The sequence below is a fragment of the Meriones unguiculatus genome, chromosome 16 (assembly GCF_030254825.1).
Source record: "Meriones unguiculatus strain TT.TT164.6M chromosome 16, Bangor_MerUng_6.1, whole genome shotgun sequence".
In the NCBI taxonomy this organism is placed as follows: Eukaryota; Metazoa; Chordata; class Mammalia; order Rodentia; family Muridae; genus Meriones; species Meriones unguiculatus.
In genome coordinates this window covers 596,312-614,255 of record NC_083363.1, presented here as the reverse complement: position 1 = coordinate 614,255, position 17,944 = coordinate 596,312, and the positions used below count along the sequence as shown (strand labels likewise).

At 48.0% G+C, this 17,944-nt stretch overlaps 1 protein-coding gene and 1 pseudogene across 1 annotated transcript; both read right to left on the bottom strand.

The window, feature by feature from the left end:
- Positions 1-2,085: 2,085 nt before the first annotated feature.
- Positions 2,086-7,412, bottom strand: LOC110563053 (saoe class I histocompatibility antigen, A alpha chain-like; annotated as a pseudogene).
- A 5,436-nt stretch (positions 7,413-12,848) lies between these two features.
- On the bottom strand, positions 12,849-17,006 carry LOC110563045 (patr class I histocompatibility antigen, A-126 alpha chain-like). The gene is made up of 6 exons (XM_021659986.2): positions 16,931-17,006; positions 16,474-16,743; positions 16,060-16,335; positions 15,289-15,564; positions 15,054-15,161; positions 12,849-13,207 (listed from the first exon to the last, which is right to left on the bottom strand). Exons 1-6 carry the CDS (start codon positions 17,004-17,006, stop codon positions 13,158-13,160), a joined length of 1,056 nt encoding a protein of 351 aa, XP_021515661.1. The 3' UTR covers positions 12,849-13,157.
- Positions 17,007-17,944: the final 938 nt, after the last annotated feature.

The following is a 17,944-nucleotide window of genomic DNA, read 5'->3' as shown; positions in this document are numbered from 1 at the left end:
TCTCTCTCTCTCTCTCTCTCTCTCTGACAGCAAAGGACTCCATAAGCCCTAGGGAGTAGGTAGGGCCCTGCTTACTACTGCTGAGCTGCTGAACTGAGTATGTTGCTTTCCGAAGCCTGTTGCTGCTCTTAACCTTATTTTTGCAGTTAAGACAGAGCCTAACTGGTACTACATGCCAGTGTCTGCCAAATGTTCTGTCCTAATAAGATCTTGACATCACGCCCTTCAAGGCTTAGGTAATGTCATGCCGAAAGAACATCAGGGCTGGAGGACGGGGGGGGGGGAGTGCTGCTGTGAGGTGCTGTCTTTCGGACATGACACAGCCATTACTCTCCAGACTCACAGTTCATGCATGAAGCAGGTGGGAGCTTGGTGGGAAGAAGGGGTACAGCGGGCATTGGAGGGTGAGAAAGGGTAATGGTCTTACATGAAAATGACCAAAGTGCATCAAAAATGTGTACAATTTTCAAAGAATAAGTAAGGCGTGCTAGAAAAGAAATGTTTGTGAAGAAAGTGGCCTAGAAGTATACAAAATAAATGATGCAGCATTGATCTGCCTACCTCTGCCTCCCAGATGCTGGGGTTAAAGGTTTGTCCCACCATATGGCACTACCGGCAACCACCTTCTAGAGCCACACTTCACCTCCTAAACATTCCAGAGCAGCACCACCACACAGGCTCAGGTGTACAAGCACATGAGCCTAGGGGATATTTTATAGTCAAACCGCAATCCTGAAACAATGCACAGTTTTAGAGATGAGCCTAGAAAATGTTCAGACATTTCCTCTACAGGGAGCCCTCCTTGTTACTTAGCCTCTCCTGGACCTGTGGGTTGTAGTGTGGTTATTTATCCTTTACTTAACTGCCATCGTAGCTCACGTAACTTGAGGCCCAAGCCACAAGAGGGAGCCATGCCCAACACTGTCTGGATGGTCAGGAAGCAGAAGCTAAACAGCTCAGAGGCCTAGGGTAGAACCAAACACACAGGGCAGTCAAAAAATAAACATCAACGCACTGATCCTAATGATATTCTACTATACTCACAGATGGGGAGGCTGTGTGGGATGGATTATATGAGAAAAGTCTAAGGAAAAAGAAAGGAAAGTGGACAGGAAGTCTCAGCTTTCCTGTGTAAAGGAGTCTCCTGGACATCTCAACAAGATCTAGACTGTCTGGGCTGAAGTTCTGACCATACAGCTGCGAGAAGGTAGACCAGAATCTCCTAGGTGATACATCAGTCTCACTCACAGAGGGAGCATGAGTTGTTCTTAAAGCAGGTTGTAGACCCCCACAGTTGCAATAGAAGCAAGTGTTAACTCAGGTTAAGACAGAAAGGTCCACAGGAGCAGAATTTGTATCACTTCTCTCAATAATTTAACAAAACAAGACAAACACCTGAGAGAAACAGCTTAAGGCAAGAAGATTTATTCTGGTTTTAACAACCCACACTGGCAGGAAAGACATGGAGGAGTTCATGGCAGCTGGAGAGAGTGGCTGGGAAGACTCCCATCCCCACGCATCAGGAAACAGAGTGTGGGAATGCTGGCTCTCCTCTGGCTTTCTCCCTTTGCTCTTGTCTTCAGTCTGGACCCCCAAATAGAGTGTTGATGTCACACACACTCATTGCAGCTCTCCCCTCCCCAGTTAATCTTCTCTGGAAACACCTTCACAGATGTCTCCAGAATCCAAGTCCTGGGACATTCTAAATCCAGTCACGTTGACAGTGAAGATTAGCATCACATCTGCATAGTGAGTTCCAGGCCAGCCTGGGGTGCAGTGCAAGGCCCTGCAGAAAAGAAAACAGAAAGGAAGTAACACCCTGCTTTATGTAAGACAGTGGTGTCAGGAAAGAGGCCTGAGAATTCTGGAACAAGACCTGAGGCCACTGATGTCAATCACCCAAGCAGCACGTACAACAAAGAACAGTCCCAAATGGGACTGCCCTGAGAACTTACAAGTCACCAGCCCTGAGTTGCCATGTGAACAAGTACACATGGTTTTCTCTGCCACTGAGTTCTCTCTCCTTGAGTTTAGCCTCAGGTACTAGACTCAGTAAGCAATTCATAAGGTAAAAGTCCCTGACTGCTGGTTGCTATCTGAAAATTCCCTAGAGTGATTCCTGACCCATAGGCACAAATAATGGAATCTAAATTCTTATCATTTAGACATAAAGAAATACAGACTTTTTTTGTAATCCAAAATCCCAAGCTTGGGTCTTCTTATCTAGGAACAGAACACAAAAGCCCAACAACACTGGGTCCTATGCAAATTCACTGCTCCTGCCACTGGAGCCAAGACTCAGGCTGTGCCCAGCTGCAGGGAGGTCTTAACAGAATGATGGAGGAATAGGTCTCTGCTTCCTTTCCGACTTCCAGTGCTGGGTGAGACTAGAGGTCAAGGAGTGGAAACACAATGAATTACCTAACTACATCCTTTTCCATCTCAGACGGCATAAGGGCAGGGGAGAATGCAGAATGATTTGGTTCCAGAGGAAACTCCTAGTCCTAACCTCAGGTATACTCCAGGGGCAGGCGTGCAGACAGACCTAGAGCAGGCTCAGGAAACGTGAGAAAATGCAAAGGAAAAAGGTCAAGTAACCCTCCCAAACTCCCATTTCCTCCTCCTGAGACTCTTCCTCAGATTTCTGTCCACATCACTAGAACCCTCCATGTGAAACCTCTCCTCTATTTTCAGGTGTTCCTTACAAAGTTAGCTTAAAAAGTGGCTGAGAAACATGAATGGAGACACTTTATAGTAACAAAGCAGAAGATGGGCACATTTGTATCCAGAGCTTGAAATTTCTCAATCAAAGCCAAGTCTCAAACTCCATCCTTACCTGCACTCTTCTTCCGCATCACAATGGCAGCCACAGCTCCAGCGACTAAAACTCCAAGGAGAACCAGAGCAGCAATGATCCCCATGATGGGGGTGGTGGGAGAGGGAGGAGGCTCTGGGAGAGAAAAGAGGGGAGGATAGAAGTGGGGGACCCTGGCCCTGCTCAGGCTCTGCAAAAGGGCTCCTCTTTCCCTAAGGACAGACTCTGCCCACACACAGCCTCCTTACCCCATCTTAGGATGAGGGGCTCAGGCAGCCCCTCATGCAGCACATGGCACGTGTATCTCTGCTCTTCTCCTGCAGGCACCACCACAGCTGCCCACTTCTGGAAGGTCCCATCCCCTGAGGGCCTGGTGTCCACAAGTTCCATGTCCTGGGTCAGGTCCTCCTCATCCCTCTGCCAGGTCAGGCTGATGTCCGCAGGGTAGAAGCCCAGGGCCCAGCACCTCAGGGTGATGTCACCTTGAGGTCTGGGGTGATGAGTCACGTTTGTTTTGGGGGGGTCTAAGGAGAAGAATCAAAGAAAACCAGTTCCTTCCAGTGGACCAGTTGAACACTAATCATGTGATCATCCCCAGAGCTGGGTTGGAAATTTAGAGACCAGCACTTCAACAACATGGACTTGGGATGTAGAAATACCTATTCCTTGGAAAGCTACGACAGAAGCCTTGTGCCTCTGAGTGGTTAAACTCCAGTGATCTGAATAGTTCTAGTGTGGTCTGTGAACACTGGCAGAAAGGGAGAGATGGAAAGAGGGCTGCCAGTCCCTCTTTTCAGGGTTGGTACCCCTTTATCCTGGAATTGATAGAATCTCTATTATGGTTTGAATGTAAACTGTTCTCCCGTGGCTCAGGGGGATGCCGATGATTGTCCTGGCATACTTAGGAGGGAGTTGGTCACTGGGAGGTGGGCCTTGAGGGTTGTAGCCTGTTTCTAGCTACCCTGTGCTTCCTGGTCTGCCCAGAGGTGAGCAGGGTTCCTAGGCTGTGGTCCTGAGCAACTCCCACCCCTGTGTGCTCCCTTAGGAACTGAAAGCTGAGGGCTGGAGAGCAGCACTGTGTTCTTCCTCCTGGAAGCTGCTCCTTGTCGGGAAGTAGTCACAGAAATGAGAGAAGCAACGAATCCAGCCCTTGAAGCAAGGGTGTGTCCTGTCAGATCTGGAAATGGAGGGAGGCTTCCTCTGCTCCAGACCAAGGAGAGGAGGGTGTTAGTATTTTGGAACACAACCTGCTCCTGTGTTAGTTACCCAGCAACCTATGGTGTCATCATGTGTTGCCAGCCAGCCAGATGACCACACCTGGAAGGCGTGACTGTGCCCCTTAAAGGGCCGATACCGACAGGTGGTCCCTCTCTTAATTCCCTCTCTTACCCTCTTAATCTCTCTCTCTCTCTCTCTCTGCACCCTATCCCTCCTTCCCTCTCTCTCCCCACCATGTCCTGCTTCCCACTCCCTCCTTACCCTCCTAATAAACTTCCTGCAGAGAATATCGGTTTACCAGCCTCATTGCTTTTTAAATAATAACAGAGGGTGTTTGATGACTTTCTGGGAGGCATGAACAAGTAAATGTTCATCCCAGATACGGCACCAATGACCAGTGTCTTAGTACTGTTCCATTGCTGTGACAAGACAGCATGGCCAAGGCAACTCATAAAAGCTTGGGAACAAACTGCTGGAGTTGGCACTGGCTTTCGAATGCCACACTTCTCCAACAAGGCCACACCTCCTCATCCTACACAGTCCACACTGAAAACCTAACAGTCAAATATGGGGGTGGGGGCGTGTGCACGTGCCAACCCCTGCACATGCTCAGCACATATATGAAGGCCAGAAGCAAACTTGTGGGAGTCAGTTCTCTCCTACCAAGTGTGCTCAGGGTTCCGAACTCAGGTTGTCACGCTTCATGACAAGCACCAAGCACTGAGACATCCTGCTAGCCCAGTAATTCCTTCCCATTGCCTCAGATCATGCAGTCTTCGGTGAGTAGTCCCAAGCACTGGATTTCTCTGCTTCACAGCACTCAGCTCCCATCTATAAGGATGCCCCACAACCTCGGGAGCCCTGGGAGAGGGGCGGTTATTTAATCTTTTAAAATGTTTTGCTCGTTTCAAGAAGTTTAGAGCCAGAAGATTCCTTAATCATCATTAAGGCCCCACAGGCATGCTGAATTGTAGATTTTTGTCTGAATTAAAGGCTGGCCTGAGGGGTGTTCTATTGTTTTTACTTTACTTTCTTTTTATTGTTTTATTCTTATCACAGTTTCCAAGTGTTTGGATTCCAGAAGCTCAGATCTATGCTTCCCTCACCCCCACCTACCCAGCCTTGAGGACTGCTAAGCCAGCACCTCCATTCTGGCTCCCCTCCCCCTTACATTTTGTCTCTCCAATTTGAAGTCAGTACAAAAGGTATCATTTGCATTTCTTCTTCCCATTGTACTTCCTCCCTTAGGTGGGCAAGTTCTCTCCAGGAAGATGGCTCCGCCTCAGCTGCAAGTCTCATGGCCCACTGCAGAGGCCACACAGCTGCTGCCACTCACTGCCTGCTTAGGAGCCTGCCCCACAGGTGTTACTCCAGAAATGGCTGTTGTTAGTGCTCATGCCATGTAGAGGAAGACTACCCAGGATTCCCAGTACCTTCAGCTGGAGCAGTCTCAGGTGCAAGTACTCTCCTCCATGCCAAAGGCCATGCAACTGTCAGCTGCCATCCCACTCCCAAGGAGAACACAGAGCCACACCAGTATTTCCTGCCCCATGGATGGTTTAGCTTCATTTGCATGTCTAACATGCTACAGCAGGAACCATGAGACTTTGTCCAGGCTTTGGAAACATCCTGCTGTGTCCACTCAGATATCAAATGCCTCATTACTTTCTCTGGAGAGATATGATCAGACATCTATTTATCCCAGCTAGGACCCAACAACAGATCAAAGGATGAACTCTATCCAAGTCCATCTTTACCATCCAACACTAGTTGGACAAACTTGTAAATTTATTGAAGGTTAATTACATGAGAGAGGAGGTGCTTAATACTCAAATACAACCGCATCACTGAAAATCGCACTCCAGCATGAATGGCAAATCACAGAAGATGCCTAACTGGAGTTTGCTACCTGTGGACTTCATCAATTAAGCTCACCCCATTCCCACCCTCACCCAATCCTGCTCTGCTGGAGTTTGCTCTGTAGACAAGGCTGGCTGAGTTTTCCTCTGGGATTAATGGCATTAGCCATTCCACCCATCCCATTAATTAACCATCTAACCCTATACACACTGGCATTTCTGTAGACCAGGTGCAGCTGGTAGAATTCCTTGTGATTGGGGAACAAGGAGGGTGTGAAAGCCTAGAATCCCTAGGGAGGGCTATCACTGACACTCTCATTTTGTACCATTAACAGCCCATGTCATGCCTGGGGAACAGTATTTCTCAATAGCTGGTTTAGGAGATGGTCCCATTCTCTTTTCTTCCTACAAACCCTTCTCAAGGGACACTAGAAGCTACCTCTCATACCTGCACGCTGCAGCGTCTCCTTCCCTTTATCCAGGTATTTGAGAAGCCACTCCATGCACCTGCCCTCCAAGAAGATCCTCATTACTGTTGCAACACCAGCTGCCTCCCACTTGCGCCTGGTGATCGGAGCCTCCTTGGTGTCCACCACGATCCAGGAGCGGAGGTCCTCTGACAGAGAGATGTAATCCTGGCCTTCATAACCGACATGCTCATACCCACGGAGGAGGCGGTGGTCTGGCCCAATGTCACAGCCGAATAGCGACTGGACAGTGTGAGACCCTGTGCAGCCAGAGTGGTCAACAAGGCCTCTAGGTTAGCCCAGGGTCTCTAGGTTAGCCCAACACACAGCCTGCACGCGATTGGTCAAAGCCTATTTCAAACTAAAATGAAAGCCCAAAAAAATTCTGCAGGCTTCTGCAGCATGGCGGGAACTTCCGGCACTAACCCAAAGTATGTTTCCAGGGCCCCAGGAATAAGAACTGTAGAGTAGCCTTCCCGCCTAGGGTCACTCACCACTCTCTCTGGCTGTCATAGCTGAACGGGATCAACAGTTTAATCCCGGCGATCACTAAGGTGCTCCTGCTGAGGCGTGTCACTTCTTCCAAACGCTCTGGCCCTGGGCCATAAAAGGCTCCCGGGGCTCCACTCGCAGGCCTGCCTTGTTGCTGTCGATGCTCAAGATTTGTGTGTTGTCCACGTATCCCATGACTATGAACCGAGGTTTGGGGTAGCCACGACCATACAAGGCGGTGACGAAATATTGCAGGGAGTGTGAGCCTAGGGGTGGCCCGCGGTGACCCTGCATCTGGCTGGACCTGAGGACAGATGCACCCTCTGGGAGAGCAGGGCGCAGGGCTCCTGACTGGAGAAGGGAGCCTGGCAGAGCTCCAGGAGAGAGGAGGTCTGGCTGGGCGAGGGCAGAGAGGTAGCTTTCCTGGTGCTCTCCCTGCCAGGTGCCCCTGCGCCTCCCCTCAGAGGCAGTTTTGTTCTCCACCTCGCACTCACCTGAGCAGGCCTGAGTTAGAGCCAGGGAGGCTGACAGTAACAGAAGGACCCGCCCCAAGGACCCCATCCTCCTTGTTTGGAGAACTTGAAGAAACTGGGTCTTTGTTCCTCTCTAGAGTTTTAGAGCTTTGTGGGTTTGTTGGGGCGGATCACCATGACTAAGTGGTTCCCCGAATTTCCCACATATAGAAGAAACTAGAATGTGGGTGTCCAAACATTACTGGGGAATAAGCGGTTCCCTTTTGAGTTCTTAGAGTCTTCTTGATCAAAAATAAATAAATATAACAACAAAACCAGACTCAGAGTGAGGCTCCAGGACCATTTCATTAGTTTTGGCAGGGGTGGAGGAGAAGACTAAAGCACCCATTAGGTTAGCAGCTGCTATCAGGAGTAACAGAGAGGAGAATAAAGCCTTTTGAGTTAGGGTCAGCAATGAAGGACTGTAAGCAGCTTTAGCAAGTGTGGAGGGACTGCTGGTGGGAATGTAAACTTGTACAACCACTTTGGAGAGATATCTGCGCTTTCTCAGAGGATTAGGAATAGCGCTACCTCAAGATCCAGCTATACCACTCCCAGGCATAGATACAAAAGCATCTCAAGTACACAATAAGGACATTTGCTCAACCATGTTTGTAGCAGATTTGTAATAGCCAACACCTGGAAACAACCCAGATGTCCCTCAGTTGAGGAATGGACAGAAATTGTGGTACATTTACACAATGGAATACTACTCAGCAACTAAAAACGAGGAAATCATGAAATTTGCAGGCAAATGGTGGAAACTAAAAAAGATCATCCTGAGTGAGGCATCCTAGAAGCAGAAAGACACACATGGTATATACTCACTTATAAGTGGATATTAGACATATAATATAGGATAATGATACTAAAATCTGTACACCTAAAGAAGCTAATCAAAAAGGAGAACCCTGGGTAAGATGGACAATCCTCACTCATAAAGGCAAATGGGACAGACATCAGAGGAGAGAGAAAATAGGGAACAGGACAGGAGCTCACCACAGAGGGCTCTACCAGCAGGGTATTAAAGCAGATGCTGAGACTCATAGCCAGCCAAACTTTGGGCAGAGTTCAGTACTATGTCAGATCTTATGAAAGGAGGGGAGATAGAAAGATCTGGAAGGGACAGGAGCTCTACAAGGTGAGCAACAGAACCAAAAAATCTGGACCCAAGTGTCTTGTGAGACTGATATTCCAAATAAGGACCATGATGGAGAAGTTAGAACCCCTGCTCAGAGGTAACCCATGGCAGTTCAGTCTCCAAGTGGGTTCCCTAGTCAGGGGAACAGGGACCATCTCTGACATGAACTCAGGGGCTGGCTCTGAGTTCTTTGATCACCTCTCCCTGAGGGTGGAGCAGCATTACCAGGCAACAGAGGAGGACAATGCAGTCAGTCCTGATGAGACCTGATAGACTAGGTCAGATGGAAGGGGAGGAGGACTGACCCTATCAGTGGACTTGGGGTGGGGGGGGGGGGATGGGATGAGAAGAGGGAGGATGGATGCAAATGGGAAGGGAAGAGGGAGGGGGGTACAGCTATGATACAAACTGAATAAACTATAATTAATTAAAAAAGAAATTATTTAAAAAAAAAAGAAAAGAAAGAAAGAAAAAGAAGCTGTGTAGGGAAAAAGCCAGGAATGTCAAAGAAAGCATATTGGAGATTTTGTCCCAGATCAAAAGAAGATATAGAAAAGGGAAAAGAAGAGGTTGACCTTTGAAGTTGGAAATCAGAAAAGCAACAGGCTTAGCAATGAATATCTACAAGGAACTGAATTGAGGAAGAGCGTCCAAGAATGTAGAAAAGTACATTATCTCATTTGGGTTAAAATTAGTTTCCATTTTTTCGAACAAAAGGAAGTTACACCAATGGCCTGATACTTCCACCTTTTCCACAGAGCCCTGGCTGTTCTGGCTTCATTTTGTAGACCAGGCTGGCCTTAAACTCACAGAGATTCACCTGCCTCTGCCTCTGCCTCTGCCTCTGCCTCCCCTAGTGCCACCATGGTCAGTTGGGTGTCCATTCTTAATGACCCCCAAGCCAGGCTAGGTCATGTTTGTCTAGCTGCCTAACCCTGGCAGAAGGTCCTGACAACTGACAGTTTGTGAGCTGGAGAAATAAACCCTGGGACCATGAGGAAGCCTTGATCCTTAGACATCTGAAAAACAAGGTCTGAGACCTGGTGCTTTCCTAGCGCCCCTTCCTCTTGTACCTAGACCTCTTTACCAGCGTTTCCCAGAGGCCTGGTGCAGAGCTGTGTGTGTCAGGAAGTCCCAACATTTTGGTTTCAGGATCTCTGTATGTTCTAACACACTACTGAGAACCTCAAACAGGTTTTAAGCAGGGTACATCTATCCATCTTTCCCAGGATAAAACCAAAACAAAGTCCTGGAAAGATGGCTCAGCAGTTAAGACCATGTGCTGAGTTCATTTCCCAGCATCTATGTCCTGAAGCTCACAGCTGTTGAGTTTCAGACCTGGGACAAATGGCTGAGGTGCCTATTTAACATATGAAAGCAGCCCTGGCCTCCAAATCTCCCAGCAGTCCTCAGCCCCTACCTGTTGGGAGTGGGGTGGCTGGCATGTTCTGAACTCTCCAGTCTGGCTGTCCTTTGCCCCCACCCCCACCCCCACCCCCAGGCTCTTCCCTATATTAATCCAGACATTTTGGTTACCTTTGGCCTCCTGGCTGCTGCACCTGGTTCCCCTCCCACTTCCTTTCCACCTCTCTCCACAAGGCCCAGCTCAGCCTGGTCATGTCCATGCTGGACTCTCCCAGATGTCCCTGGCTATGCTCTCCCTTTCATCTACAATAAACTTTCTCCTCACCATATGTAGGAGCAGTCACGTCCATTCCTTTGTATTTCTTTCCTTTCCCCCATTCAACAGTCACCTATAACTCAGCTCTAGGGAATCTAAGGTAGGGGCCCTTGAAGTCAGTGAAAAGAAAAACAAAACCTTGCTTTGTGTCCCAGCAAGGTCTCTGAGCATGCATCACTTGACCACTCTCCTGTAGGCCCTGCTTGCCCTGTGAGTCCTCTGAGACCTTGAAGAGCAGAAGCTAGCATGCAGTTTTGTCTCTGCCAGAATGACTTTGCCTCATCCACTGAGCGGCCTTCCCCTCTTCTACCTCCAAACCATCTTTATTATTTTTCCAGTTTGTTTTGCTTCTTACTCTATGCACATGGGTGCTTTGCCTGCATGTATGTATGTGTACCCTGTGAATGAAGTATGTATGTGTACATGTATGTATGTGTACCCCGTGAATGCAGTATGTTTGTGAATATGTATACATGTATACCCTGTGAATGCAGGATGTATGTGTACATGTATGTATGTGTACCCTGTGAATACAGTATGTATGTATACCACATGAATGCAGGATATGTATGTATATGTATGTATGTGTACCATGTGAATGCAGTGGCCACAGTAGCCACCACATCCCCCAGGACTGATAGTAGAGATGGTTGTGAGCCACCCCAGATCCTCAGGAAGAGCAGCCAGGGCCTTAACTGCTGAACCACCTCTCCAGCTGCATGGGCCATCTTTAGGATCCTGCCTTTCTTTAGGTTTTAAGGTAACTAATACAATTATGTTACCATGAATGGGAAACAGAGAAGCAAAAAAACAACAACAACAAAAATTGAAATCTCTGTTTTACTGTATTTCTTGCTCTTATTTGATTTCTTTCTGAAAAGGAGTTCATCTGAGTCTGTGGAATGCACATGAAAGCTGTTTTCCTTAAAAAACCTTTGATCAGAATCACAGAACATGTTTGATCCCACACAAACATGGACATAAAAATATTTTCAAAATTATGTAACATTTTAAAAAATATGTAAAATATGGTAGTATGTTATGGCCTGTGACCAAAGGATGAGCATGTGGGAAGCCAGGCTAGGGAAGAGGTTTGCCATGAGTTTGAGACCAGCCTCAGTTATAAGTGACCTTACTCAACCAAAGAAACATAGAAGAGTCTGGGTAGTGGTGGCACATGCCAGCCTAGACTAGTCAATGTCAGGACAGTCAGGGCTACACAGTGAAACCCTGTCTTAAAAAACCAAAACAAAACACAAAGAAAGATAAACAAGCATTCTTACATTTTTCTGCCATGCTACAATTGAATAACAGTAAAATTCACTGAGCAAATTTGGTTTCCACAGCAGGAATTTTGCAGATAGTTCTGCTTTCCTTGGTAATTTAATTGAAGCAAACTCATACCCTTTGATTCTAATCTTAATTGCCAACATTAACTCAAATATGACATATCACCCAGTAAATATATGGATATATGATGCTTACAGAATGGATTCAAAGGTTAGAGAGGTTTCAGTAGCATTTCATGATACTTCAGAAGTGGGCTTATAGGAATGTAAATCGGGAGCTGGAGAGATGGCCCGGATTAAGAGCATTTACTGCTTTTATGGAGGACCTAGGTGTGAGGTTCAGCATGGACCTTTGAAAACTCCATATGAAAATGGATTTTGCCCTTTCTGACCTCTCTCCTTTTCTTTTCTCCTTTATTTTTTTATTTTTTACTGTTTGCACCCTGCTTTGCTAACCTCTTCTCTACATTCCTCCAGCCAAATGCAAAGAATCTCTAACCAAACCTTTAATCAGTTGCTTTTACAGGACTATCAACCTGTCCCAAGGAACCTGATGCTGATGGCCATCCGGTATACTGTGATGGTGGGAACCAGCTGTAGCTTGAGAGTGACAACGTCCCTAATTGGCAGGAAGCAACCTGAAGAGCCAGCTATGCCCCCATTCCCACCTCCCACCATCTCATCTTCAGTTCCTCTTTTTATCATAACCAAAAGGGAGGAATATTAGTAATCAGGCAGCTCTGCCATCAGACCCAGGAACCTGGCAATAGCAAAGCATGTCAACATCAGTGCATCATCGTGGGCACAACACCTTCTCTAGCTGCCAGAAACCACGTGTTGGTGCCTGAACACCAACGTGCTTGAAACCACGTGTTGGTGCTGAGCTGCGACAGCTCTTCAACAGCCACAAAGCACGCTCTACCTCTTGCACATGCACGGTCACCTTATAAAAGACACCGTCCACTTTGCTCTGGCCTTTTCTTCTTCTTTCCACTCCCCCCAGAACTGCTTCTGTGTTCTCTTCCCTCATAAGCCAATCACATGAGGCCTGCCTTGTGGTGTGACTCCGTGGATTACACCGTTCAGCTCCATCTTCAAATTCCCAACCATTATAGTGCTGGGTGTCTACTTCTTTCTGGGATTCCGGTGAAGGAGATGTACCCTTTCCCTGGTTGGGTGTGTCCCATAATTCTTGGGCCTGGTTTCCCTGATACAATTCTCATACACCCACGTGCTCCCCCAACACTCAGGATGAGACAGCATGGTTCATGGGAGTAGAAGGTCAAGCTAAACTATTGTACCACTCACTTTTCTCATTAGCACTAAAATAAATACCTGAAAGAAGAAAGAAGCAGCTTAAGGCAAGAAGATTTATTCTGGTTTTAACAACCCACACTGGCAGGAAAGACATGGAGGAGTTCATGGCAGCTGGAGAGAGTGGCTGGGAAGACTCCCATCCCCACGCATCAGGAAACAGAGTGTGGGAATGCTGGCTCTCCTCTGGCTTTCTCCCTTTGCTCTTGTCTTCAGTCTGGACCCCCAAATCAAGTGTTGATGCCACACACAATCATTGCATCTCTCCCCTCCCTGGATAATCTTCTCTGGAAACACCTTCACAGATGTCTCCAGAATCCAAGTCCTGGGACATTCTAAATCCAGTCACGTTGACAGTGAAGATTAGCATCACATCTGCACAGTGAGTTCCAGGCCAGCCTGGGGTGCAGTGCAAGACCCTGCCGAAATAACGGTGGGGAGGGTTAGAGGATGGCTGAGTAGTTAACAACACTTTTGATCTTGCTAAAGACCAAGGTTCGTGTTCTACCATCTACACGGTGCCTCACAACTGCCTGTGACTCCAGTTCCAGAGAACCTAGGCCGTTTTCTGGCCTCCTCAGGACAGTGCACACATAGTGCACATAAGCTCAGGCAGGCAAACACACACGTACAAAATAAAATAAAGAAATCTTTATTGCCATGGACCGGCCCAGTCGGGCTCCCATTGTCCTCGGGAGAACAAGGCTTTGGACAGGAATATATGGTTTCGGCGATGAATTGACAGAGAGACACCTTGATGGTTTTGACTCTGCTGTGACTTTACTGAAATCAAGCTAGTATTTTTATAATGATTTCACAAAAGGCACCTTAAAATTGGCATACTTCCCAGAACATTTAGTCTTTTACCAAGAATACAAAGTTTACTTTTTAACTCAAAATGCAGTCAAACATAAAGCAGTGCCCAACAAGAAATCTTGGCCTAAAAACTTTTTGATCAGAGCAAACAAAGAAAAAGAAACCTCAAATGTAGTTTCATTATTACTAACCAGTGAAGAGGAAAGTCATGAGCTAAGTCAGATGCCTGCCAAAATCTTTTTCTGTATCAAATTCTAACTACACCTTTGTTAACCATCCTCCCATATGTCCTAGGCTCTATGCCCAACTATCTAAAACAGGTCTGGGAAGAAGCCCAAGTATTTTATATGACAAAGTTCATGGTCATTGATGCCAATCATCAGATATCACCCACAATAAAAAACAACCTGAACTAGGAATATAATATTTTCCCTGAGAGATAAGAGAGAACTCGTGTCATCAGCCCTGACTTGTGATGTTGGTAGATAAGAGGCTTTCCCTCTGATGCAGCCTAGCTCCAGGTGAAAGACTTAGGAAGCAGTTAACATAATGGAAGCCTCTTACTCTTTGCTATCTGAAAATTTCCTGAATGATTTCTAACTTTTAGGTAAAAAATACTGCAATTCAAATTCTTGCCACTTATTAACATGAAGGAATTGTATATGTGATATTGGAGGGCTAAAGTTTATTTTATTACAGCACCAAGTTTGAGAATTCACAGCTAGGAGATACAAGCCTATCGAAGGTACCACACAGAATACATTGTCACTGCCACTGGACACAGGTGCTGGTCGCTGTGGGTCCCTGCAGCTCCTGAAAACCAGATGTGGCAATGTTCCCTTGCTACAAAAGCATTCTTTGCAGTTTCAGCTTTTTCTTCTCACCATGCTGAAGCAAAGTCCAGCATGCAGTCATTTGACTGGGGGGGACCAAGGACTAAGGCTGTGCTCAGCTGCAGGAATGTTCTTGGGAAGGTGATGGAGAGCTTGGTTTGTCCTTCCTTTCTAGACTCTCAGAGGGTGTTTCCTTCAAGTATAAAGAGAGTTTAAGAGCTGAGACAAGTGGTCAAGGGAAAGAAATAAAGTAGGAAAAGTCAACTCTTAGAATAGACTGAGTAACTACATCTTTTTCCATCCATAAGAAGAAAAAGATGGAGAAAGATGCAGGGTGGGAAATCCCAGCAGAATTCCTGAGTTCAACACCTAAGGAGTGTTTTAAGAATTATTATCTGAAGACCTGGAGCAGAATCAAGAAGGGAGATATGCAAGAAAAGCCCAACTGCTGGCATGTCCTGTTCAATTACATCAATGTGAGATATTTGTCACTTCTTTTCAAATGCGCTTTAGAAAGCGCTACAACACGAGATCCTAGACTGGGAAAGCACGTGTGTATGAATATACCTTCCAGAAACAGTAAGACAAAAGCCCTCAGACACACCCCAGTGCCTACCTCTGCTCTTCCTCATCACAATGGCAACCACAGCTGCAGTGGACACAGTTCCAAGGAGAACCAGGCCAACAATGATTCCACTGGTAGGGGTGGTATTCTTAGGAGGGTCTGGGAAGGGAAGGGAAAGAGAAGGTGTGGGCTCTGGCTCTCAGCGCTCAGCTGTGACCTTCTCAGGGTCTCCTGAAGGGCTCCCTCTTTTCTTAAAGATCATCTCTGCACCCACACCACTCCTTACACCATTTCAGGGTGAGGGGCTCAGGCAGCCCCTCATGGTTCACATGACATGTGTATCTCTGCTCCTCCCCAGAAGGCACCACCACAGCTGCCCACTTCTGGAAGGTTCCATCCCCTGCAGGCCTGGTCTCTACAAGGTCCATGTCCTGGGTCAGGTCCTCCCCATCCCTCTGCCACATCAGAGTGATGTCTGAAGGGTAGAACCCCAGGGCCCAGCACCTCAGGGTGCTGTCTCCTTCAGGTCTGGGGTGATGGGTCACGTGTGCTTTCGGAGGATCTGTGAAAAAGAGTTGGATAATTCAGGCATCTTGGCTTCCTTCCTGAACTGAAGCAGTGGGAATGGCGAGAACTCGGGTGGTTGAGGGATTTAAGCACCATGCAGTATTCTAGACTCAGACATCCAGGACAATCTACTCCTTTGGAAAGCTCTAGAATCAGAATGAGTCAGACAAGATGGGCTTCAGGACTCCCATGGGAGAAAGGAACTTCTGGTCCTGATTGGGTGAGAGCCGAGAGTCAGACTCCAAAGTGAGAACAGGCCAAGAGAGGCCATGGCTCACAAAGGGCTGTCCAGCGAAGGAAGCTGTTGGTTACTTCAGCCATCTTCCCTCCTGAGACAGACTCTCAGCAGTCCTCAGGAGAGTCGCTCTCTGTCTGGTGTCTGGGAAGCAGCACCGCAGCCTAGCCCGTTTTCCTCCCTTGTAGGAAGCTGGAGCCCCAGCTGGAGGGTAGGTGGAGGAGATCCTCTGGGAAATTTATATGTCTAAGGTACCTGCCCGTAGCAGAGGCTCCTTCCCAATGTCCAGGTAGGTGCGGAGCCACTCTACACACTCGCCCTTCAGGTAGGATCGCCTTTGCTCGGCGACACCAGCCTCCTCCCACTTGCGCAGTGTGATCTGCGCCGTGGTGTCGCCGGCAATCCAGGAGCTCAGGTCCTGGTTTAGGGCGAGGTAATCGCGGCCGTCGTAGGCATGCTGCTCGTACCCGCGGAGGAAGAGTCCCTCTGGCCCCACGTCGCAGCCAGACACACACTGAAAGACGTGAGAGCCTGGCCCCGCCCCCGGTCGTGTTTGGACCAAAAACCATACCCGAAACCCAGTCAAGGGTCCCCTGCGATCCAGGGTCCCGCAGCCTCGGGCCAAACCTCGGACCTCGTGACCTCACTCCTGGCCCCCGGGTCACTCACCATCCTCGCTGTGGTTGTAAACGCCCATCGCCTCCCGCAAGTTCACTAGGGAATTCTTTGCAATGTCCTTGACGGTCCTAGTCTGCCGCTCCCAATACTCAGGCCCCATCTGCCTCACCCACAGTGCGCGAGGCTCCATCCTCTGACTTTCCGCCTGGTTGTTGTAGCACAGGAACCGTGTGTCGTCCACGAAGCCGACGAAGATGAAGGAAGGCTCCCTCAGACCAGGCTGGGACACAACGGTGGCAAAGAACTGCAAAGAATGGAAGCCTGGCGGCAGGCAGACAGCGGTGAGACCCAGCCGTCCTCCCGGGACCGGTGGAGGCGATCCTGCCAGGAGAGGAGCAGGCACGGGGCTGGGATGCAGAGTGGAGAAAGGGGCTGGTGGGTCCGGCTGGGGGATTCTGGGTGCTCGCTCCGTCTGCCAGCGGCCATTTCCCCCCTGACCCGCACTCACCAGCTCGGACCTGGGTTAAGGCCACAGCCCCGGTGAGCAGCAGCGGTAGAAAGGCGGTGACCATGGGGCTTCCCATCCTCGGTGTTTACAGGCCCAGAGCGATTGAGACTTCTTCCTCTGTGGACTTTATAGCATTGTGGTTTGTGTGGAGAGAATGAATGGCTTTCTGCAGAATTCAGACATGCAGCGGTGTGTGTGTGTGTGTGTGTGTGTGTGTGTGTGTGAGAGAGAGAGAGAGAGAGAGAGAGAGAGAACACGTGTGCAGGCAGGACAGATCCAGGTGGTGAGCTGGCACAGAGCGAGACAAGGTAGCATTAGGAGTCCAGTGGTTGTAGTGGCCAGTTGCTCCCAAAATGTACATAACTGCTTCTTTGGAGGACTAGTTTGGACAAAAATCAAAAGCAGAGTTGACCTGTGGAGTGCCCTAAGGTAGCTCAGATCCTAAGTCAGAGCAGGTTTTTGTAGGCATTGACGTTTGCATCTGGAGGCTTCATAGCCTCATTCAGCAGGAGCTTTCTGAATAGTGTGTACAAGGACACTCGGTTTTATCTGGCCAAGAAATTACCAGCATGTTGCATGAAGCTGAAGAGTAGGTAAAGGCTATGGAGTCTAAAACATCTTTAAGTACTGAGGAAAACCCTGAGGGAAATTTATATGTCTAAGGTGTTGGACTCCAGATTGATTTTCTCCCTCCAGGTGGGAGTGCACGGAAAAATAGCAAGTTGGAGTGTGAAGCAATCTAAAAGAAAGAGGAGCAGAGGCTAGTTACTAAACCAGGCACGTTACCCTGAGGAAATACAAAGAATTACCATACCTAGGGGTTTTGTTTGTTTGTTTTGGTTTTTGCAAATCAATGCATTTGATTTTTGAGTCCAGTTTTCTTCTTCCTTTGATGATAAGTTCAGCTTTAGAGAGTGAAGAAGTGAAGAAATGCGACTGAAAGGAAGAATTTATTCCAGGTTCTGCATCTGGTGAGAGGTGGGTTAGACGGGAAGGTGTGCTTCCTGCCCGGGA

Excerpts from the sequence above, each read along its gene's own strand:
- LOC110563045 (XM_021659986.2), bottom strand. The coding sequence starts at position 17,006 with ATGGGAAGCCCCATGGTCACCGCCTTTCTACCGCTGCTGCTCACCGGG. Across the intron at positions 15,162-15,288 it reads GCCCCTCACCCTGAAATGGT|ACCCTCCTAAGAATACCACC; the intron begins GTAAGGAGTGGT and ends TTCCCTTCCCAG. Across the intron at positions 13,208-15,053 it reads TGTGATGAGGAAGAGCAGAG|GGTCTTGCACTGCACCCCAG; the intron begins GTAGGCACTGGG and ends TTATTTCGGCAG.